The sequence below is a fragment of the Microcaecilia unicolor genome, chromosome 5 (genome assembly GCF_901765095.1).
Source record: "Microcaecilia unicolor chromosome 5, aMicUni1.1, whole genome shotgun sequence".
NCBI classification, from domain to species: Eukaryota; Metazoa; Chordata; class Amphibia; order Gymnophiona; family Siphonopidae; genus Microcaecilia; species Microcaecilia unicolor.
Genome location: NC_044035.1, coordinates 105,468,115 through 105,493,711, shown reverse-complemented (window position 1 = coordinate 105,493,711; position 25,597 = coordinate 105,468,115). Strand labels below are relative to the sequence as shown.

At 44.1% G+C, this 25,597-nt stretch overlaps 1 protein-coding gene across 1 annotated transcript in view; it reads left to right on the top strand.

Annotated features, from left to right (window-relative positions):
• The window catches only part of LOC115471270 (putative hexokinase HKDC1), a 220,313-nt gene that overhangs the window by 7,322 nt on the left and 187,394 nt on the right, over positions 1-25,597 (top strand). Inside the window, exon 2 of the mRNA XM_030204972.1 lies at positions 15,904-16,066. Coding sequence (XP_030060832.1) covers positions 15,904-16,066 — 163 coding nt within the window. The remainder of the gene's footprint in view (positions 1-15,903; positions 16,067-25,597) is intronic.

Here is a 25,597-nt window from a genome sequence, read left to right as displayed (position 1 = left end):
CACTTTTGCAAGAGCGCTGGAGAGTCTCAACACCGTGCGGACCTATCTAGAGGCCACTGGATGTCAGTGCTATGGCAGGCGTAGTCTATGGATCTCACTGACCCAATAGTGTACAGAGGACTATAACTGATTACTTCAAGTAAGCCTAACGTCAGTTAACGGAGACGGTATACTCTACGTATAATAATAAACAGTACTGTACATATGTTTATCAGATATCAAGCTTCTTTGGGTCACAATGGTTAAGTGCATGCTCTGGTTAACTGCATGCATTTCTTTGGTCCCAGACCCTTGCACTTAAGCACTGTATTTTCTTGGAGTTATGTACCAATAGTAGACAAAACTGAAAATTAAAAGTTATAAAGAAAAGTTTTTAGATATTTATTGGTCCAGTTTTTAGAATAAAAATAATATATTCCTTTAAAGTAAAGTTAATATATTTATTTATATATTTATTCTATTTATTAAAATTTATTACATGCAATATATATAATTATTGTCTGTATTTAATAAACTTACTTTAATCTTTCCCTGAATTCTCCTCAACCTTTAACCCATCCTTCTTTCCTTAATTTACCTATATTTAATGTGAGACCGTTCTCCAGGAGAGAGCCCTACCTGAGGTAAGGTCACAGACTACAAAGAGTAAAAAAAATAAAGTTCAGGTGTGGTTGGCTCCGGGGGGCGGGGCTTACAATAAGGACCCTCTAATCCAAGGGGTTATAATTTTCAGATATCAGCACTGGTGTCCCTGATGAAGACATTTTGAAACAGGAACTCCTGTAGGAAGTTGGTAACTTACAGTGCATTATGCTGAAACACAGTGCTGTGTCGGGTCCTGAAGAATAAAAGGTTTTATTTATTAGATTCCTCGTCCTTCTGTTTTTTTACAGGAGAGCCTTGCTGAACACACTACTCCTTTGCTGGTCATTTATTTATTTATTAGGATTTATTTACTGCCTTTTTGAAGGAATTCACTCAAGGCGGTGTACGTGATAACCACAAGCGAGCCTTCTCCAGAGTAGCCCCCACACTCTGTAATGCATTGCCTGAAAAGCTCCGCTTAACACAAGACTATCTATACTTCAGAAAGCAGGTGAAAGCTTGGCTCTTCAACCAAGCCTTTAATGGAAGAAGTAACAAACTTGTTATTCTCACTCTCACACACAAGGGGCTCCACATACTGCAGCAGGACATGTTTATCGACTCCTAACCTAACTGAGATATATTTAACCATCTCTCTGACTCCATGTTCAACTTTCTTCAAATCAGTCACCTTACTTTCTAACTCTTCCTACTTTCTTACCCATCTATATGTTACATCTTTGCCCTACCCTCACTATCAATTATAATGTTCTATTACATATTGTGTTGACATTGCAAGTAGTATTCCATGCCATACTTTGTATTGTTAGTTGAATACTTTTACTGCTGTAGTTGCCTATTGCTCATATTTGATCTATTCTCATAACAAAACAAGCAATCTGTTCCAGTACAAATAAATAAATGATATTATCTAGGGGGAAAGGGGATGCTGTTTGGTGGTCATAATTGTTCAATTTAGTTCTCACAGAGAACTGGGGGCTTAAAAGTTAATTACAAGGGGCACAAAACTGAATATTCATGTAGTGTGCCTAATATCTTTGTACCAATCCTACTTATACGGCTAGTTCCAAAATTTCAGAATTACCACAACAATGTGATGTGTCCATATACATACAACAATATTCTGAAGGTGGGCAGTGGTGCAGAGCTTTAGAGGACCTGCTTTTGATAGCCAAAGATGCATTTACTGTGCAGATTATTAAATATGCTGTGACTGATATTCCTGTTTGTTTCACAATAAGCTAAAACATGGCTTTGAAAGGGATGCCAGTGCCACAGACAACTAAAGGCAATATTTGTAACTAAAGAATTAGATGAATTAGAGCACTGAAGGTACTCAGCAAATCTTGGAGAGTTGATGAATGCTACAGACAATGACACCCTGGGTACTGAACCTCAATACCCACATTTTTGGCACACACACACACAAAGATTACCGAAGTCCACATTATTCATCATTATTATCTTGATGAGGTTCCTACCAATCTTGGTTCTGCTTTGCCCTTTTCAAGGTATCTTGGGTCTTCAAGCCACTGTTTCTGTTGCTTTGCCCCTCTCTCCATGCCTTGTGGTGTTCCTGCCCAACAGGTGTTTCACACCTCCCACGGGAACTCCATTCACTGCCAACTCCAGACTCCATTCCTTTTATCTTGCTACACTGTATGCCTGGAACAGACTTCCTCAGCCAGTACATCAAGCTCCATCTCTGACCATCTTCAAATCTAGGCTAAAAGCCCACCTTTTTGATGCTGCTTTTAACTCCTAAACCTTATTCACTTGTATAGTACTTATGTATGTTTTATCATTCCCACCTTAGTAATTTTCTTATCTCTTATTTGTCCTGTTTGTCTGACCTGATTAGATTGTAAGCTCTCTCGAGCAGGGACTGTCTCTTCATATTCAAGAATACAGCACTGCGTACATCTAGTAGTGATATGGAAATAATAAATAGTAGTAGTAGTAATGTTAGGTGAGCTTGTTACTTGAATCTGAGCAAGAGAATCGCACTGCCTCTCACAGGGTCATTTCTGAACAGGTTGATCATGTTATTTCTACCACTGTTCTTGCTGCCTTGCTCAGCAATCAATGTCTTTGGGAACTGATGCCAGTCCTCATCTTCTTTTTTTCTTTGCATCTTTTCTCGTACCATTATGTCTTTATTGCTCTGCAGCTGGTAGCACTTTCACTCTCAGTGCCTTGAGAGGTTAATGCCATTTGTATCACTATTGGGCTCATTTTCGAAAGCGAAGGACGTCCATCTTTCGACATAAATCGGAAGATGGACGTCCTCTCAGGGACGTCCAAATCGGTATAATGGAAACCCAATTTAGGACGTCTCCAACTGCACTCCATCGCAAGGACGGCCAAAGTTCAAGGGGGCGTGTCAGAGGTGTAGCAAAGGCGGGACTTGGGCATGCCTAACACTTGGACGTCCTTGACCCATAATCAAAATAAGGAAGAATGTCCCTGACGAACACTTGGATGTTTTCACCCAGATGTGTTTTTCTTACGACTAAGGCACAAAAAGGTGCCCGAAATGACAGATGACCACCAGAGGGAATCGGGGATGACCTCCCCTTACTCCCCCAGTGGTCACTAACCCCCTCCCACCCTCAAAACATCTTTCAAAATATTTTGTGCCAGCCTCAGATGTCATACTCAGGTCCGTCACAGCAGTATGCAGGTCCCTGGAGCAGTTTTAGTGAGTGCAGTACACTTCAGACAGGCGGACCCAGGCCCATCCCCCCCCCTACCTGTTACGTTTATGGAGGAAACTGAGCCTTCCAAAACCCACTATACCCACATCTAGGTGCCCCCCTTCACCCGTAAGGGCTATGATAGTGGTGTACAGTTGGGGTAGTGGGCTTTGGGGGGGCTCAGCACACAAGGTAAGGGAGCCATGTTCCTGGGAGCAATTTCTGAAGTCCACTGCAGTGCCCCCTAGGGAGCCCGGTTGTTGTCCTGGCATGTCAGGGGGACCAGTGCAGTATAAATGCTGGCTCCGCCCACAACCAAATGGCTTGCATTTGGTCGTTTTTGACATGGACGTCTTTGGTTTTGAAAATCGCCGAAAATCAAAAACATCCATGTCTAGGGACATCCAAACCTAGGGACGGCGAAATTTAAGGATTAGGATGTCCCTGATGGTATTTTCGAAACGAAAGATGGACGTCCATCTTGTTTCGAAAATATGGGTTTCCCTGCCCCTAGATTTCGCCGTTTTGCAAGGCCATCCAATTCGCAACTTGGATGTCCCTTTCGAAAATGCCCCTACACATTGCTCTGCAATCTGTGTCTTTGGGGATTGAAACCTGTCTTCCTCTACCTTGTGCTCTATATATCCTTTTGTGCCTTGGGGTCTCTGTGCCATTGTTGGTATACTTTGCCCTTCTTGTGGAATCTAGGGGGTGTTCATACCTTTGTTAGGTGTTGGCCTATTTTGGTAATTCATGGCGGGTTTGAAAATGTGCCCCGGTATGCATATACTAGGGGGCAAATTATTGGTGAGAGATTAGCAGGGAGATATACCAATCAACATTCAGTGGGGGGGTCATACCAAATGCACTGGCTGTGTTTATTGTCAGTATGCATTGGTAACCAGTTGGGTTTATATACCTAATCAGACAAACAATAAAAAAAAAGATTTTTTAAATCCAACACTGATTGTATCTCTAGGATGGTAATTTATGCCATTATATCTTATATTTTTATTTTACATTTACATAATTAACATAAATGCTTAAGCAATATCCTTACATTGAATAATAGGAAAAATAAGATCTACCATTGAAATATTTCTATCAACTTAGTCCACATGCATTTAGATCCAGATACCAGGAAACAAACAAGAAGAAAAAAAAATTACATCAATAGAGCAGTAAAGAGCCTATAAACACTCGCAGCCGATATACAGCATAATCAATTATTAGGTGCAACCAAGGTGTCCCTAGTACCTTCTTTAGTAATAACAAATTCCAACAGTTTCTTGGGGTCAAAGAAAACATAATTAATTAAATTTAGATACACTAGACACCTACAGGGGAATTTCAATACAAACATTCCACTTAAATTGAGAATCCTTGGTTTTAAGGCCAAGAATTCTCTCCTTCTTTTTTGTGTATCCCTTGCTAAATCAGGAAAAATTTGAATTTTAGATCCCAAGAAAACTGCATTAATATGGCAAAAATATGTGTGAAAAATATTATTTTTGTCCGGCTCTAAAGCAAAAGTCACTAGAAGAGTACTCTGTTCCGTTATTATTTCTAAAGAACTTTCCAGAAATTCAGTTAAATTTAAATCAGATTGAGGTTGCTCAGTTAAAGGTCTAGAAGTTCCCGTTATATATTGGGCTCTAACTATGGGCAGATAGCCCTCAGCCAGAATTCCCAATATTTCACCAAAGTATTTTCTTAGCATATCAAGGGCAGGAATAAGTGGTGACTTAGGAAAATTTAAAAAACTCAAGTTATTCTTTCTTCCTTGGTTTTTCCAAGTACTCGAGCTTGCGAGCTTGTACATCTTTGTCTCTGATAGCTGTTGAGGCAAAACTCTGTAGGCGGACAACTTCACCTTCCAGTGAATTAGTTCTTTTTTTTTTTTTTAAATATCTTTATTATTAGAAGAAAAGACATGTAACATTTGAACATCACATTCCGGCTCAATGAAGCCAACTATTTCCAATATTTCCAATATCTAGCAGCCGATAATAACCTATGAATACAATGAATACATTGACTACATGTGTCAGCTAACAAACCTTATTGTATAACCTTAACATAATACAACTTTCAAAATGAGGCCATTTTAAACATAAATATATCTCCTCTGCCCTTCCCTCTAACTTTTTAGTTTATACTCGTCTAACCCCCACCCCCCTCCCCGCTCCTGGAGATTCCTTCTTTGCAGAATACAGTACCTCAAACAGCTTCCATAAAGAACCATATGCCTGACCTCTCCCTCCAGTGGACTTACTGCGTTCCGTTTCCCATCTAGCCATCTGCAGCATTCTAGTCCACCACTGGTTGATAGCCGGCGGGTCTTCCAAAATCCAGTGTGCTAATACCGTTTTTCGTGCCAGCATCAGCGCTACACATACAAACCGGACCTGAGATGGCTGCAACCCCTGTTCTCGCAACTGAGACTCATCCCCCAACAGCAAAATCCGGTAGGACCACTCTACAGCCTGTGCCAACAAATGCTCCAACACTTGCAAGGTTCCGCGTTAGGAGTTACGGATCAAGAAAGGGATCTGGGTGTCGTCGTCGATGATACGCTGAAACCTTCTGCTCAGTGTGCTGCTGCGGCTAGGAAAGCGAATAGAATGTTGGGTGTTATTAAGAAGGGTATGGAGTCCAGGTGTGCGGATGTTATAATGCCGTTGTATCGCTCCATGGTGCGACCGCACCTGGAGTATTGTGTTCAGTACTGGTCTCCGTATCTCAAAAAAGATATAGTAGAATTGGAAAAGGTACAGCGAAGGGCGACGAAAATGATAGTGGGGATGGGACGACTTTCCTATGAAGAGAGGCTGAGAAGGCTAGGGCTTTTCAGCTTGGAGAAGAGACGGCTGAGGGGAGATATGATAGAAGTGTATAAAATAATGAGTGGAATGGATCGGGTGGATGTGAAGCGACTGTTCACGCTATCCAAAAATACTAGGACTAGAGGGCATGAGTTGAAGCTACAGTGTGGTAAATTTAAAACGAATCGGAGAAAATTTTTCTTCACCCAACGTGTAATTAGACTCTGGAATTCATTGCCGGAGAACGTGGTACGGGCGGTTAGCTTGACGGAGTTTAAAAAGGGGTTAGATAGATTCCTAAAGGACAAGTCCATAGACCGCTATTAAATGGACTGGAAAAATTCCTCATTTTTAGGTATAACTTGTCTGGAATGTTTTTACGTTTGGGGAGCGTGCCAGGTGCCCTTGACCTGGATTGGCCACTGTCGGTGACAGGATGCTGGGCTAGATGGACCTTTGGTCTTTCCCAGTATGGCACTACTTATGTACTTATGTACTTATGTACTTGCAGCACCCCTTTCCAGAATACATACAACTCAGTACACTCCAAAAAGGTATGTACTAAGGTGCCTTTGCTGTGTTTACATCTTATGCAAGTGTCATCTTCCCAAAGCCCCATCCGCTTTCCTTTCTCTCTTGTTATAAAAGCACCATGTAGCAACCGAAACTGCATCTCCTGCAAATTTGCACTAGTTGTCAATTTAAATGACGCTGCAAAGTAGGTTGCCAACATGTTACCCGTGATTTCCTCCCCCACTTGTTCACCCCACCATTTTGCCAGGCCAGCAATGAAGAAGTCCTCCTTTTGCTCCCTTCCTATAGAATACCATACCGCCAATTTGTTTGCAGCGTTCGGCATCTGACAAAACATCTTATCCAGCTGCGAAAAACTAGGCCCCCCCTCTTTCCTAGAAGACAAGGTCGCACAATAGTGCTTCAATTGAAGAAAAGGGAAATAATCTTCCTGCCCCAAGCTCCAAGAATTCCGAGCCTGCTCAAATGTGGGGAATATCCCCTGTCCCTCCACCATAAAATGTCCCACATAACGACACCCATTTTTGGCCCACACTTTGAACCGCGACGCCCCCTGACCCGCTGGAAATGAGGGTTTATCTACTACTGTCAGAAACGGAGATGGTCCTGTGGCCTTTCCCAGTCCACCCCGCCACCAATTCCAGGCCTTTCTCAGAGGGTGAAGCAAACACTGGAGGTCTCCTTTCGAGCTTCCCTGTACTTGTAAACTATTAAACACTGAATACAGCAGCACCTCACCTTGCCAGATACCTTTTGGGGCATATTTAGCAGACCCAGAATGGAGCTCAAAAATCCACCTAAGTAGCGCTGCCACATTGTATAACCGCAGGTCCGGAAGATTTAATCCTCCCTTATTCCTAGCAATCGTCAATTTAGCAAAACTTATCCTGGCCCGCTTTCCCGCCCAAAGAAAAGTACCAATAAACCCCTTATAGTATAGTTCATCTTTCCGTGTTATCCAAAATGGCATCATCTGTAAGGGGTATAGAATCTTTGGCAACATAACCATTTTTACTAACGCTACACGCCCCAATAAAGAAAGGGGCAAATCTCTCCATCTGTGGCACAGTTTTTTAATGCCATCTAGCTTGTCCTGTATATTGCAACGATATACCACTCTCATATCCGCGTGCAAATACACTCCTAAATATTTTAAAGTTCCGGTTGACCAAGCTAAGGGAAACATGTGGAGCTGCCTACACGCACAAGGGGAGGACACCGGCAAAGCCTCAGACTTATCAAAATTAATACATAGACCAGAGAAAGACCCAAATTGGACAATTAAGTCTATAAGAATAGGAACAGTCACGGATGCTCTATCTAGATATATAAGCATGTCATCTGCAAACAGATTAATTTTAAATTCTTGGGATCCCATTTTAATTCCCTGAACTTTGTCCGTCTGTCGAATTTTGATAGCAAAGGGTTCTAAGGACAGCACAAATAGCATCGGGGAGAGCGGGCACCCTTGCCGTGTGCCCCGCTTTAAGGAAAAGACAGATGACAATGCTCCATTTATTAATATCTGAGCTGTGGGATGGCTATATAAAGCGCGGATTCCTCCTAAGAAAGCTCCCATGATACCAAATTGCGGTAACACCCAAAATAGATAGTCCCACAAGATCTTATCAAATGCTTTTTCCGCGTCCAAACTTGTAATGATCGCATCTCCGGGTTTGCCCCCCCCCCCTTTCTGCAACACTGTCAAGGCTCTCATAATATTGGAAGATGCATATCGGCCTGGCACGAATCCCGCCTGATCCGAGTGAACCAGGCCAGGTAAGACCCTCCCCAACCTATTTGCCATAATATTGGCAAAAAGCTTTATGTCTTGATTAAGGAGCGATATGGGCCTGTAGGAACCCAGCAATTCCTCATCTCGCCCAGGCTTAGGGAGTACCACTATGTGTGCATGTGTAAGTCTACCGCCCGCCTCCCCAGTTGTGCAGAGATGATGACATAATTCTTGAAAAGGGGGTCCTACGTTGGCACCTAATATCTTATAAAATTCAGGCCCTAGGCCGTCCGGACCGGGGGCCTTAGCCAACTTAAGGCGTTTCACTGCCTGAAGTACTTCCTCTCCCTTCACCGGCGCATTTAACTGATCTCTCTGCTCCTGCGATAACTGCGGTAAAGGAAGATTCTGAAAAAATAATTCCCGCTGGGTCCGATCTGTCTCTCCTGCATTATACAGTGCCTGATAGAATTTGACAAACTCTTCCTGGATGCCCTCAGATGTGGCCACTACCTGCCCTTCAGGAGATCTCACCTTCGTTATGATTTTTTTGGCCCCTCTGCCTTTTACCAGGGTCGACATCAATCTCCCCGCCTTATTCCCCCATCTATACAAATTAAATTTATACAAGCTGATATCCTGAGCCGCCCGCGCATTCAAAATATCATTAATTTGCCGGCGAGTGTCCAAATATTCCTTTTTTATCTCGTCTTCCCTCTGCCGTACATGCCTCCCCCTCAACTGTTGCAGATGGCTCGATAAGGCAATTAATCTACTATTACGCTCCCTGTTTAATTTTGCCCTATAGGCGATAATATGTCCCCGCATCACGGCCTTCCCCGCTTCCCAATAAGTTATAGGGTCTACTGATTCCGGGTCATTTTCCATTAGATAATTGTCCCACATCTTCAACAAAAAACTACGAAACTCAGGCTCCAAATACAACGTTGGATTCATACGCCACATCCTTGATGCACTGCCTTGGTGCCACTGGATGTCTGCCCAAATCAAACAATGATCCGACACTGCCCCGTCCACTATATCTGCCGCCTGCACTTTCGACATAAGGGTTGCATCAACTAGTAAATAATCGAGCCGTGCATATACCCCATGTACCTGAGAAAAAAAAGTGTAGTCATATGATTCTGGATGTAAGATCCGCCAGATATCCAGGAGCCCTAGCTCTTGTACTAGAAAGTCAATCCCTTTATCTTTCCATGCTGGAGGCCGCGGCTTTGCTGGCTTGCAATCTATCAAGGGGTCTGCAGTAATATTAAAATCTCCCCCCAGCACCAATTTGTACCCACTAACTGATACCAAATGAGCTAAAAGACCAGAAAAGAAAGAGTGGGAATATACATTTGGCGCATATATGGAGCATAAGGCCACCCTCTGCCCTGCAACCTCTCCCCACCATATGACAAACCGACCCTCTGGGTCTTGTACTAATTTATGCATGCTAACATGGTGCCTTCTATGGAATAATATAACCACCCCCCTTTGTCTGTTATTAAAGGAAGATGACACTACCTCCCCAACCCACCCTTTTTGTAACTTCCGATGTTCTTGTTGTGAGAGATGAGTCTCCTGTAAAAACATCACATCAACTTTCATTTTATTACAGTATGCCAAAATTTTAGTCCGCTTAACCGGTGAGTGAATACCATCAACATTTAATGATCCTATTCTCAAACTACCCATCTGTCAGATCGAAAGACAATATGCAGCCTTATGTCCGAGAACAAGGGGTGATGTCCCAGCTCACCACCCCCTCCCTTTCCAGGTGTTGCCTCGGTACCAATCTCCTCCATGTAACAGTATTCCTTATTTCTCCAGGAGCCTTCCCCCCACCCCAGCCCCTCCCCCTCCCCTCCCTCTCTTTCCCATCCCTGTCCCTCCCTTCGTTTGCTACATCCACACTCTGTGTACCATTCACTCCATCCAGTCAAATAGCTCCTTCCTCCCACTTCTCCCCTCCCATCCCCTTCCCCCCTACCTGTGTCCACACCCTCAAGTCCCTTCCCACCCTCCCCTTTAGAACAACCAGTGTTACAACCCTCCCCTAAGAGAAAGCTACTCCCCTCCCCTCCCCCCCCCCCCCCCGAAAAGGACCCTCAGCTTGCCTGAGCGCTGCATTTCCCTTTCTTAAACATCCACCACCCGTTTCAACATTTTCCCTTCAACTCCCCCAATACGACAGCAGAAAAGTAAAACGATCCCATCAGAGGCAAATTATACAAATAACAGTACCCCTCCAAACTTGTTCAAACTATAGTCCATTGTGTTCCTTTTTTTTCTCTCTCTCTCCCTCGTGCAGCCTATAAAAAAGAACACAGGCTTCACTGCAACAAGCCTCTTTAAATTACAAATCGTCCCCAGGCAACTCACAACTTCCCCACTGAGTCTTCAATCTTCTAGCTGGCATCCAGATAAAGCTGGGGGGAAAAAAAACCCCACAAACAGCCTCTCCTTCCAAATCAACAATGTCTCCCGTTTAAGAATGCCCCGGGCTCCACTCCTTGTTGTTTACAGTAATCAATCTTTAATGGTTCTGCTGCTTGCAATCCCCTGCACGTCAAAAATAACAAGAAATAAATCCTAGCCTGCCTGGCATAATGTCTCCGGTGGCACACCACGTGTCATCAAAGGTGTTTTCAAGCCGGCACCCTTCAACCACTCTAACATTGCACTCTATCACTGCAACCGCTCCAGAAATGAGCGCAATTCTTCTGGCTGCTCCATGAATAGAACACGACCTTCATGCAGCACTCTCACCTTTGCTGGGTACTGCAGCGAGAACCGGATCCCTTTGTTGTAGAGCTGAGAGCAGTATGGAGACACTTGTTTTCTTAGCTCTGACACCCGCGGCGAGAAATCTTGAAACATCAGCACGCCTGTCCCCTGATAAGTCAGGATTCTCTTCTGGCGATACTTTTCCATCAGCTGGGCTTTCTCAGCATAGTTGAGAATACGAGCAATTACCGGGCGTGACTTACTGCTATGTTCTTTAAGCGCTCCGATCCGATGCACCCGCTCTGCTTTGAGATGTTGCCCTTCTGACTCAATCCCAAGCTCTTTCGGCAGCCAGACTTCTACCAAGTCCCAGAGCTCTTTATCTTTGACCGATTCCGGTATTCCCACCAGCCTGATATTATTCCGCCTGCTCTGGTTCTCATGATCTTCTACCCGCTCTTCCAGCAGTTTACACCTCTTCTCCAGAGCAGACATTTGAGAACTCACATTATTCACCAGATCCTCTTGCTGTGATATTCGTTCCTCTGCCAGTTGTATGCGGGTGCTTTGTGCCGCCATGCTTTCTTTCATCTCGTCCATAAAGACATGCAGCGCCGACAGCTTGTCATCCAGAACTGCTGCCATGTGCTTCATTATCTCTTGTATCGCTGCGTCTTGTATGGCTACCACCGGCACATCCTGACTCTGGGTCGCCTCTCCTTTCTCCTTTCCAGACGCCATCTTAGCCACGTGGGGGGTTCCGTGCCCTTTCTGAGTACGCGGGGTCTTTGCCGGCATACCCTGAAAGCCGCTTCTGATCTTTCTCCTTTATTGCTCAATCGATGCAGCCCACGCTACCTTGTACTGGACGATGTTTTGAGGGACCAGATCGGGGGTTTGAGCACATTAAATCAGCTGATTTATAAGCGATGAGGAGGAGAGCAGCCTCGAGACGTCCGTCTAGGCTCCTGCCATCACGTGACCCCCAGTGAATTAGTTCTAATTACCTGATCTTCAATCTTGCCGGACAAGGATTGGTATGATTGTTTTAATTCCAAAATCTCTCCCTTAAAAGAATTAGAAACTTGAAGAAGGGAGGAATTCAAACATTGAATCGCATCCCATAACGACTCCAACGTCACCACAGTCGGTCTCTCCAAACCTCCATTCCTACTGGAAGCAGAGCCCTGGGTAAAAGAAGAGGGAAGCTGAAGAACTTGACTCTCCTCTGATGTTAAGCTTCCCGGGGACGACGCTATGACAGTTACTCCTCACACAGCAGGGGAAGCCTGTCCCTCCTCGGGCGCTTCAACACGCTGTAACCCCGCTGACATGAAACTGCTTCCATGTCGTGGAGGAGCTGTGCTAGAGGGAGGGCTAAGTGAAACTCCCTCGATGCTGCAATCCGCCTCAATTGTGGCGGGGTCCGTAGAAGCGAGCATTGGCTCTCCCAGCCTTCGAACCCCGAAACTCTCCAGAGTGGTCTGTCGTGGGGTAGAGGTTCCTACTAGGCTCGAGGAGGTAATAACCTTGGTTTTTCCCTTTCCTTTTCCCCCATTTCCAACACGGGGAAGGTTCCCAATGAAAGGCACACTTGAGGTTGTTCAGGAGCTCAGAAAGCCACGACTGCTCCAATTGCCATCTTGGATCTTTTCCTTCAATTTAGGCCATTATATGTCCGTGCGGATTGTGATACATTGGACAGACAGATAAAAAAGTGAAATATCGACTTGCACAACACCTGAGTAATATTCAATTATTAAAAACAAACACTCCGTTGGTAGAACATTGGACATCTTACAATCACGCGGTAACTGATCTTTGCTTTTGGTTTTGGTCCAGTTTGATGTTACCAGTGGGGGAAATATTCTACAGAAAATGCTTCCTAAGGAACAACGCTTGATTTTTGAGTGGCGTACAGTATTTCCAACTAGGCTTAACAAAGAGGTGGAGTGGATGGGGATATGAGTTTAGCATCCTGATCTGATTACGTAGCCTATGACACCTTTTTAAGGAGTGCACATGCTTCGGCATTTAGAAGTATCGGCGCCATTGCTCCGGGCACCTGCAAGAGTCCCATCCTGGATGAGCAGCCAGAAATATGTAATAAGATACATAGTTATTATATAAATTTGGTAGAGATTGCTAAGGAGGGTACGGAAGCAGGTTTCTTCTGTGCTTTATGTATGTGTTTGTATCTAGTTAAACTCCTGAAGACGCTGAAAGTGAAATGCATTGATTGTGTCGGGTTTGACGATTGCGCTTTAGCTCAAGAGAAAATAACAGAGTGCTTACAGCAGTGGAAATCATATTTGCAGATTTGATCATGGCAGTGGATGAATACCACTGAGGTACTGAACAAAAGGAAAACAAAAGGAAAACACCTATTCAAAGAAGAGTGGTTTTACATAATAACATTTGGCTGATTAAAATATATTATCAATAATTACAACAAGAGAAACTCTACATCATAGAGAGGACTCTTTATAGCATTTTGGAATATAGAATACTAATATATAGTATAATAATAACTTTATGTATTTGTGTATTGACAAGGGGTGTTATATTGAAATGTTATCTCTGTATCTCTTCAAGGGAAAAGTGATTGTGGGTGGACTATAGTATGAATGTAGAGGGTTATGATGTGGTGTGTATGAGTGGAATGTATGTGAAAGACATAGAAGATTAGAAGGACCTGGTAAATTCCAATTGTTGGTTTTATAATCAGTTTTGATACTAATAAAGAGTTTATATTAGAATAACATGTAGTTATTTAATAGGGCAATGAATATGCATGAGATCTATGTGCATACAAAGGAGGCAGTGCAGTCAAATAGATCTCATGCATATTCATTGGGGAAATCCTGAAAACCCAACTGGATCGCAGCCCTCGAGGACCGAGGTTGGACAACCCTGCTAGAAGTTATGCACTAAAATGCAACATTTATGCTCTAACACTTACGCCATGAATAGAGATTAAATATTGATGCACAAATGACAACTTGCTTTCTATTCTAGAACAGAATCTCAGCACCCAGATACTGTTATAGAATTTGCATTCAGTGCCCTGGATTTTAGCACCCAAACTTGGGTGACGTTTATAAATTTGACTGCGGGGTGTTCCAAAAGTGCACAGACTAGAGTGCACACAACAAAATTACTAGTAGTACATTTAGATAACATCGGAGAAAATATTTCCTCAGTCAACATGTAATTAAAGTTTGGAATGTGTTGCTAGATAATGTGATAAAAGCAGTTAGTGTAGGAGGGTTTAAAAGGGTTTGGACAAATTCTTGGAAGAAAAGTCCATACATTTATTATTAAGGTGGACTTGAGAAATCCACTGTTTATTCCTGGGATAAGCATCCTGAAATCTATTTTACTTTTTGGGGATTACCAGGTACTTGTGACCTGAATTGACCACTGTTGGTAACAGGTTGCTGAGTGTAATGGACCTTTGGCCTGTCCCATTACAGCAATGATTTTGTACTTATGTATTTACACCATGCTTGGGAAAAACTGGGTGGATCTTTTGCAGAAAATTAAGAAATTATGTTTCACCCTTGCAAACATCATATAGCTAATACATAGCCCTTCATTAAGCTCTGAAGTTATGTGACCAAAGTTTGAAAAAAATAATTTGCCACTCAGTCTTTCTTTATAAACTACTAATAAAAAGGCCCGTTTCTGGAACGAATGAAACGGGCGCTAGCAAGGTTTTCCTGGGAGTGTGTATGTTTGAGAGAGAGAGCCAGAGTGAATGTGCGGGTGTGTGACAGAGTGAGACTGTCTGTGTGACAGTGTGTGTGTGAGAATGAGAGTGTGTGACAGGGCCCCCTCCCCTGTTCCTAATGCCCCTCACCCCGTTTCCTCCCCTCCTTTTCCTCCTCCTTCCCACACTTTGGGTTCCTTAAGGCTTTCAAAAGTCTATGTACCCCCGTGGCCCTAACGCCCAGTATCCGGATACCCCACCGCTTTCCTCCTCACCCCTCCCCCAAGATGTAATAGTTTCACGTCCTTCATTTTTTAAAAAAAGTGTCCTATCTACTCTGTGTACAAATGCCCGGCATTCAGATTGTGTTCCTGTCGTAAATTTTCATTTCTTTCATTCATTCAGAACTTGCCCCCCCCCCCCCCCCCCCCGAACACTTTTGGTTCCTTCAGTCTTTTAAAACTCTCCTATGTACCCTGTGTGCTAATGGCCAGCATTGAGATTGTTTTCCTGTACCAAATTTGCATGTCTTTCAGTCATTCACAACTCCCACCCCCCTTCTCCAGTTTAACACTTTCCTTCAGTCTTTTAAAACTCTCCTATCTACCCTGTGTCCTAATGGCCAGCATTCAGATTGTTTTCCTTTCCCAAATGTTCATGTCTTTCAGTCGTTCAGAACTCCCCCCTCCCCCCATTTAACACTTTTGGTTCCTTCAGTCTTTTAAAACTCTCCTATCAACCCTGTGTCCTAATGACCAGCACTCAGATTGTTTTGCTTTGTCAAATTGTCTGTCACTAATGTCACTGAGGTCAGTGCATGCCTGCCTAGCAGACCACTTCCGGCAGGCACGGTCCCAAGCACATCCTGTTGGAGGTGAAAATTATTATATAGGATTTCATGGTCAGTAAGAAATCAGTGCTTCATATTTCCATCATACAGGTTATAGGCTAAGCAACGTTTCTATTAAATTTCTTTCTGATTACAATTGAAGTACAGAGTAGCTTGATTCAGTGATTGCATGTTAGTAAATCATTAAAACATGCCAACTTTCATGGCCCTAGGTCGACAGCTTTCTCCAACACATGCGCCTCTCTGATGATGTGTTACTGGACATTAAGGCTCGTTTCCAGGCAGAGATGGAGAAGGGCCTGAAAAAGGACACAAACCCCACAGCTAGAGTAAAAATGTTGCCAACACATGTCAGGTCAACCCCTGATGGATCAGGTGAGCAACTCTCTCTCTTCTACTGAATTCAGGAAAATACACAGAATGTCACTGCAAACATTGTGTTGTTTTTCATATAATGTAAGTGAATGTTGCTTTAATGAAATGTTCCTCATAAACAGAAAATTGGCAGGTATAAATGTCCATGCAAAGTAGGCACTATTTGTGACGTTTCCACTATTATTTTATAGAGACACAAAGAGGGGCATTTTTGAAAGGACATCCATACCAGAATTGGGATGTCCTGCTCATAATGCCCAAAAAACTGTCCATCTCACAGCCATTTTCAAACAGGATATACATTGTGGTTTCCTGTTCGAAAATATGTGTGAACGTCCAAAATGAACAGCCATTTTACAAATTGGAACGTTTAAATTATGAATATGATCAACCAAAGCCTCCAAATCATGCACTCCTGGGCGGATGCATTCCAGCTAAAACTTAACGCAGAAAAAACACAATGTCCTGTACTTACCTCACAACATAAGACAAATAACTTCACCACCATAACCACACCATACTGTTCTCTTCCCGTCTCACAAAATCTGAAAATTCTCGTTGTTACCATTGATCGTAACCTCACACTCGATGCCCACGTGAAGAATACAACGAAAAAGATGTTCCACTCCATGTGGAAACTCAAAAGAGTAAAACCTTTCTTCCCGAGATACATCTTCCGTACCCTGGTACAGTCAATGGTACTGAGTCATCTGGACTACTGCAATGCACTGTACGCTGGATGCAAAGAACAGAATATAAAAAAACTCCAAACAGCCCAAAATACCGCTGCCAGACTCATATTTGGAAAAACTAAATATGAAAGTGCAAAACCCTTAAGAGAGAAACTTCACTGGCTCCCACTTAAGGAACGCATCGCGTTCAAGATTAGCACGAATGTTCACAAAATCATCCACGCAGACGGCCCAACTTATATGCTAAACCTCGTGGACCTGCTTCCCAGAAATGCCAAAAGATCATTCCGCAAATTTCTGAATCTACACTTCCCCAGCTGTAAAGGACTAAAATACAAACTGATACATTCAACTACCTTCTTTTACATAAGCACGCAGTTGTGGAATGCATTACCTACTACCTTGAAAACTATTGACGAAACCACCAACTTTCGTAAATCTCTGAAGACACATCTCTTCAACACGGCCTACAAAGAAAACCCACAACCTTACTAAATCACCTCGCCAACCCACCCAGTTATGAAAGTCTACTTTCTATACCTATCCACCTAAATCTTCTCTTATCTCCCTTATTTAATATTTTCACATCACTACTTGTATCTGACATCCTGGAATGTCAAAGCCATAACAGGACTCTGTAAGCCACATTGAGCCTGCAAATAGGTAGGAAAATGTGGGATACAAATGCAATAAATAAATAAATAATAAATAAATAAATACAAAAAAAAAACAAAGACAAGGACATCTGTCTGACAGCATTTTTTTTTTTCAAAAATGGCCACACAGACGTAGAGCAGAGGGGCAGCTTAGAGTAGTGGTGTAGCTAGGTGGGTCACCAGGGGAGCGGTCACTCCCCCAAACAGACTTCCGACGGTGCTAGCGCCTATTTTTCACTTGATCTGTCGCATTTAAAATACACTTCCAAATAATCCTCAGTATTAAATCTATCAACATATAAATATAATCCTCAATAATAGTGATATTAATGTGCTCAGTTCATACCTATTCCTACCATTACATCCCCAAGGGAACATGTGGCAGAGTCATATTTGGAACCATCATTGCCCATTAAGCGTTCCAAATCCCATAACAGGTATGTACATACACTCCTACGGCAAGATAATGAACTAACTGTGTCTTCATTCACACTCACGTCCTACTGTTGTACTATAACATTTTGTAAAAAAACATTTCTTCGACGTCTTCATAACCACTATGTACATTTAAAAAGTTATAGTAGTGCAAAGTTCTTTATGGCAATACTCAGTGCCTAAATGCTGCTAGCGCTGTTAACCAATGATGGCTCAGTGGCTCATATAAACTGTTATATCATACTCACATTCTACTCCATAACAGATAATCCCCTTAACCCTAGTCAAGTTTCGCAGTTGCTTCTGCAGAAGGGGAACCTACATACACACATACATACTCAAATCAAATACTCCACCCAGACAAATATATTGAGGGGCATTCCCTCCAGTGGTCATCTGGTCATTTTGGGCACCTTTTTGTGCCTTATTCGTAATAAAAACATGTCCGGGTGAACGTCCAAGTGTTAGACATGGACGTCTTTGCTTTTTTCGATTATGGGTCAAAGACGTCCAAGTCTTACGAACGCCCAAGTCCCGCCTTCACCACGCCTGCGACACGCCCCCTTGAAATTTGGACGTCCTTGCGATTGGCTTCAGTTAGAGACGTCCAAAATCGGGTTTCGATTATACCGATTTGGACGTCTCTGAGAGATGGACATCCAAGTACCGATTTATGTCGGAAGATGGATGTCCGTCTCTTTCAAAAATGAGCCTAATTGTATACTTAGAGCACCTAACACATATATAATCCAAACTACTTACAAAACAAACTCCCAATCCTCCTTACAGTCACATACCCCGATGGGCACTGACAGAGCTCCATCCACACTGAGCGCAATACATATTGCATCATCAGCAACACTCGCCTTTTTATCCCCAACGAGTGTCAAATCTCTTGTTGCTATTGGTCAGATCTCCTCCTCATACTTTTTATCACAACTATTCAATGTCTCTGTTCAAGCCGCAAGGCTGAATAGTGTCCCAGGTGAAAATAAAACAATGCTCTTTTCGCATCAATATGTTACCCAAAGATCCACCTCTATCCAGAACCACCTGCAACAGTACTGTATATTGTAATTCAGATAGTACATGATGACACTCTTACCAATGGGCCAACAAAGGTGCTTCAGCTTTCCCTGTCTTAATGTTACTGATATACTCCCCAATACGAGTTTTAATCTTTCGGGTCATCTGACCAATGTAAAACAGTTTACATGGGCACCATATGCAATAGACCACCCCCACAGTTTTACAGTCAGTTCTACTATGCATGTAAAATTGTCGTGAGCTGTGGGGTATCTGAATCCGATCCCCCTCAGCTGCATATTGGCAATAAGAACAATTACCACATCTGTAGTGCCCGGGTTGCTCCTCCTGTCTACACCAGGGGTTAGATAACAACTCTCCCAGATTTCAATCCCTCCTGTATGCAAACTGTGGGACCTCACACAAAGGTTTCACAACTGCGAAACTCGGCCAGAGTTAAGGGGATTATCTGTTATGGAGTAGAATGTGGTGTGGAATTGCAAGGAGAGTGCTCACTAAATCACGTGAGGCATATCTAATGGAAGTATGATTTAATATCATATACAACTAAAACTGTGAGTATAGCTTTTGTCTGTTTTAACATCTGATGTGTATTTGTATATGTGAGTATGATATAACAGTTTATATGAGTTTGTACTGAGCCATCATTGGTTAACAGTGCTAGCAGCATTTAGGCGTTAAGTATTGTATTGTCTAACATTGGAAGAATTTTGCACTACTATAACTTTTTGCACGTACATAGTGGTTATGAAGACATCGAAGAAATGGGTTTTTTTTACAGAATGTTATAGTACAACAGTAGGACGTGAGTGTGAATAAAGACATAGTTAATGCATTATCTTGCTGTAGGAGGCAACAGTTTTGTGTAAGCCACATTGAGCCTGCAACTAGCGGGAAAATGTGGGGTATAAATGTATTAAATAAATAAATAAGCAGTGTTGTCAGCAGTCCGCTCTCCACTGCCCCCGCACCCTCAACCTGGCTATGCTACTGGCTTAGTGGTCAGTGCAGTGCACTGTAAACCAAGTTATCCAGGTTCATATCTCTCTATAACTCTTATTTTAAATAATGAGCCCTTCAGTAACAGGGAAATACCTCCAGTACCTGACTGTATAGCACCTCAATAGTGCAGGTGTCATAAATATTTAGGTACAGTAGGTATATGTCTGTTTCTAGAGGGCTCACAATTTAAAGGATTTTTTTTTAAACAGCTGAAATGGGAATTGAACCTGAGTCCCCTGCTTTACAGTACACTGTACTGACCACTTGCCTACTCCTCAAACTGTTTTCTGCTTTCTTCAGAATGCCTATAATACCTGATGCTATAATGGAGCTCGGTATTCTTTTAGGTTTCACTTTCAGGCGAGAGGGAGTGGAATAGCAACTACAGGGGGATTCATGAGGGGTCCTGCCTTGATCCCTCCAGTGGTCAGCTGATCAATCAGAGCAACCTTTTGTACCCTGGAAGTGATTGAAACAGGTCTTAATGAAAACATTATTATTATTATTATTAGCATTTGTAAAGCGCTACCAGATGCACGCAGCGCTGAACACCTGACACAGAGAGAGACAGTCCCTGCTCAAAAGAGCTTACAATCAGTGGCGTAGCAAGGGCGGGGCGGTGGGGACGGTCCGCCCCGGGTGTCATCGGGTGAGGGGGTGCTCGCTCCCGCTGCTCCACCTTTAAAAAATTTTTCGAAGCGCCAGAGAGTGGCAGGCAGCGCGCCTCGCGTCTGCCCTGCTAGTAAAGAAGATCTCAATGACGTCGTCACCCTTCCCACATTGAGTCCTGCCCGCCCTCGCGGTAATAGGAAGTTGCCTCAGAGGGGGGCGGGACTCATTGTGGGAAGGGCGACGACATCAGCGAGATCTTCTTTACCAGCGAGGCGCGCTGCCTGCCACTTTCCGGCGCTTCGAAAACATTTTTTTTAAAGCAGGACAGGGTAGGAGAACGGATCTCAGGTCGGGGGGGGGATTCAGAGGGGAGAAGGGGATTGGGGAAGGGTGGGGGAGCTCAGAGAGGTGCTTAAAGGGGATTAGGGAGGGTGGGAGAGCATCAAGGAGGGGAGAAGGGGATTGGGGGAAGGGTGGGGGAGCTCAGAGGGGTGCTTAAAGGGGGTTAGGGAGGGTGGGGGAGCTCAGAGAGGGGAGAAGGGAATTGGGGAAGGGTGGAGGACCTCAGAGGGGTGCTTAAAGGGGATTAGGGAGGGTGGGGGAGCTCAGAGAGGGGAGAAGGGGATTGGGGGAGGGTTGGGGAGCTCAGAGAGGGGAGAAGGGGATTGGGGAAGGGTGGGGGACCTCAGAGGGGTGCTTAAAGGGGATTAGGGAGGGTGGGGAGCTCAGAAAGGGGAGAAGGGGATTGGGGAGGGGTGGGGGAGCTCAGAGGGGTGCTTAAAGGGGATTAGGGAGGGTGGGGAGCTCAGAGAGGGGAGAAGGGGATTGGGGAAGGGTGGGGGAGCTCAGAGGGGTGCTTAAAGGGGGTTACGGAGGGTGGGCGAGCTCAGAGAGGTGCTTAAAGGGGGTTAGGGAGGGTGGGCGAGCTCAGAGAGGGAGAAGAGGATTGGGGAAGGGTGGGGGAGCTCAGAGGGGTGCTTAAAGGGGATTAGGGAGGGTGGGGAGTTCAGAGACGGGAGAAGGGGATTGGGGAAGGGTGGGGGAGCTCAGAGAGGTGCTTAAAGGGGATTAGGGAGGGTGGGAGAGCATCAAGGAGGGGAGAAGGGGATTGGGGAGGGGTGGGGGAGGGGTGGGGGAGCTCAGAGAGGTGCTTAAAGGGGATTAGGGAGGGTGGGGGAGCTCAGATGGGTGCTCAGAGAGGGGAGAAGGAGATTGGGGAGAGGGGAGTGCTCAGATGGGAGAAGGGGTCTGAAGCTGAAACTGGGGTCTGACAAGGGGGCAGGAGGGAAAATGGGTCCATGCCTGGGGCAGGTGGGAGAATGGGTCTGGGGCTGAAAGGGGGGGATGCAAGGCATGTGGTGTATGAAGGGGACTGGAACTGGGGGCTGAAAAGAGGGGGCAGAGAGAGAGTGGACAGATCCTGGATGGAAGGGGGGCACGTGAGGGAGGGCAGACCCTGGACGGATGGGAGAGAGAGGGCAGACGGATTGGAGGGGCAGAGAGAAAGAGGGCAGACTGGGGCAAATGGTGGATGGAAGGGGCAGAGATAGAGGGCAGATGTTGATGGAAGGGGGAGAGAGAGAGATGGCAGACTGGGGCAGATGGTGCATGGAAGGGGCAGAAGTGGATGGAAGGGAGAGAGGGCAGACAGTGGATGGCAGAGAGAGAGCGGAGACAGATGCTGGATAGAAGGAAGACAGTGAAAAGATGAGGAAAGCAGAAACCAGAGACAACGAACTGTAAATATATATTTATATTTTTTTGCTTTAGGATAAAGTAGTATTGTAGCTGTGTTAATAAATGTTTATAATAGAACATGTAAATAAGGTAATCTTTTTATTGGACTAATTTTAATACATTTTACTTTCAGAGAACAAAACCCCCTTCCTCAGGTCAGGATAGGACACTAACAGTACTATACTGAATTGACCTGCGGAAGGAGGTTTTGGCCTCTGAAAGCTAACTGTATTAGTCCAATAAAATGATATTATTTGTTTTATTTCTATTTGTTAATTTGTAAAGTGGTGATTGGTATTTGTTAGTTTTTTCAAATTTACATCTGCTGTCTTTATATTTTGCACAGTACTAGAGGACATTTTCTGTTTCTGTGGTGTTGCATTGTATGCAGAGTCTGGCATCGGGGGTTCAGTTTAATTTTTGTCTAAATAGAAAGTTTGTGATTACTTATTCTATAGTGGATTAGGGTGTATCTGTGAAAAAGACATGGCTTTCGGTTGGCATTGACTGTGCAGGATCGACGATCTGTACTAATCTGTCTATTTTCGTTTTACAATAGGTGAATTGATGTTCTAGTGCTCACTGTAGTGTTTAAGATGCTTTCCTTTTCCTTGTGTGACTCGTGCAAATTACTGCTTATGGTATGGTAGAATTGCTCTATAGGTCCTGAGTGTTTTGTATTCTCGGTATGCCTAGTACTGGATTTCGGGGGGGGGGGGGGTTAAAAAATGACCGGCCCCGGGTGTCAACTACCCTAGCTACGCCACTGCTTACAATCTAAAAAATACAGACAGACAAGACAATTAAGGGCGAGGGAAGTACTGGGTGAGAAGGAACAAGGGGAGAGCAATTGAGAAGTGGCTAGGAGCCAAAAGCAGTGGTGAAAAGGTGGGTTTTCAGCATAGATTTGAAGACAGGTAGAGATGGAGCTAGACATACAGGCTCAGGAAGTCTATTCCAGGCATAAGGTGCCGCGAGGGAAAAGGAACAAAGCCTGGAGTTAGCAGTGGAGGAGAAGGGGGACGACAAGAGAGATTTGTCCAGTGAGCGGAGTTCACGGGGAGGAATGTAGGGAGAGATGAGAGTGGAGAGGTAATGGGGGGCTGCAGAATGGATGCATTCTTTCTTTCCTTCTTTCTTTCTTTCTTTCTAGGCTTGGACGTTTCATCCGATTTGATTATTGTTGTTAGACGTCCTAATTTTGGGCCCTCCCTAGTCCCTAAAACACATGCCCTTGCTATTTGGACAAACTGCAGTGTAGGACGTCCAAATTCTGTCATTCCAAAATTGTAGTTTGAATGTTTTTGGCAGATGGATAATTTTTGCCCATTTATGAGACATCTATATGCTTTGAAAATATGCCCCTTAGGCACCTTTCCAGCTTATTTTTGAAAGAGAAAGACGCCCATATTTCGACCCAAATTGGGAGATGGGCGTCCGTTTCCCGTGGGCGCCCAAATCAGTATAATCGAAACCCGATTTTTGGCGTCCTCAACTGCAGTCCATCACGGAGACGAACAAAGATCATGGGGGCATGTCGGAGGCGTGGCGAAGGCGGGACTGGGGCGTGGTTATCGGCCGAGGAGAGATGGGCGTCTTTAGCTGATAATCGAAACAAGAAGGGCGTTTTTGACGAGAATTTGGTCCGCTTTATTTGGACCCTTTTTTTCATGTCCAAGTCCCCAAAAAGTACCCCAACTGACCAGATGACCACCAGAGGGAATCAGGGATCACCTCCCCTGACTCCCCAGTGGTCACTAACCCCCTCCCACCAAAAAAAAAACACTTTACAAACTTTTTTCCTAGCCTGTATGCCAGCCTCAAATGCCCAGCCGTACCCACCTCCATGACAGCAGAATGTGTTCTATCCTCTGACAGCCTTTCCCTGGTTCTGATGCGGGTCTCGGGCGAGTGTGACACCTTTTCTGTTATGGGCACTGCAGAGTCACATCAGCAATGCATTGTGGTGGGTGTAGGGTATTGGACTCTGTGATTCCACTAGCTTGTGTTACATGCTCACGGTGTTGGTAGTTGGTAAGCTCTACTCCCATGGTGCTTTTCCCTCTGCTTACTGGGTCAGAGTGTGCCCTGTTTTGTTTCCGGTAGTCCATGAGGTAGTGGCCATTTGTGTAAGACAGGTTTAGATCCCTTTCATGTGTTAGCCACGTTACAGCACTTAGTTTTTACCTTGAATGTTGCTAAAAGAGGGCACTATACACTATTCTGCCAGCTCGGACCTACTGCTAATCTCAGTACCAGTGAGACTCGTTGCCAGTGGGGCACAATCTCTAATCTGCAGTTAACTGTGAGTAAACGTGCTTATTCAAATAAAGGACGTTTTCAGCGACATTAGTCTTCAGGTGTGAACTGCTGTGCCAAGGTTATACAGCAGCAACAAGTCCTGTCCCTGGAGCACTTTTAGTGGGTACTGCAGTGCACTTCAGGCAGGCAGACCCAGGTCCACCCCCCCCCCCCCCCCCCCGTCCACCTGTAACACTTGTGGTGGTAAATGGGAGGCCTCTAAAACCCACTGTACCCACATGTTGTTCCCCCTTCACCCCTAAGAGCTATGGTAGTGTTGTGCATTTGTCCCTCCCACGACCAAATGGCTTGGATAGGGACGTTTCTGAGCTGGGCATTTTTAGTTTCCATTATCGCTAAAAAAAAAAAACCCGCCCATCTCAGAAAGGACCAAATCCATGGCAATTGGTCCGTCCAAACCGTATTTTCGAAACGAAAGATGAATGCCCATCTTTTTCGATAATACGGTCTGTCCCGCCTCTTCACATACCCGTTTTCTGACATAGACGCCCATGGAGATGGGCGTTCGCGTTCGATTATGCCCCTCTATGTGGGGCATTTTCGATATGACATCTAAGTCCTACTTTAGATGTTTTGCTCAAAATGTCCAAAATTCGATTGGGGAATATGGTCATTTTTGAAATAGCAAAATGTCTATCTTTTTTTTTTTAATGGCTAGTTGCTAAATGTTTTTGAGCTATGTGTGTTTATCTTTTTGGTCCATTTTCGGAAAAATAAAAGTCCAAGTGAAAAACGCAGGATATCCAACTGACAATGCTGATCGGCTAGTTAAACAATTAAGTTATGCACATTGTTATACTGTAGAATACATTTCAATTTCCACATAGAAATTAAGGCGCAATATATAGAATTTCAGGGACAGGTTATAGAATACTATCAATTATGCACCTGAATTCAGTTACACACAATCATTTACACCAGCCATTGAGCTAACATAATTGATTGTGCCTAAAGGTAAGTGCATAACTGCAAACTTATGCTAGTTTTCTATAAATGGTTCCAGATGCTCATATTAGCCCTCTCCTCAA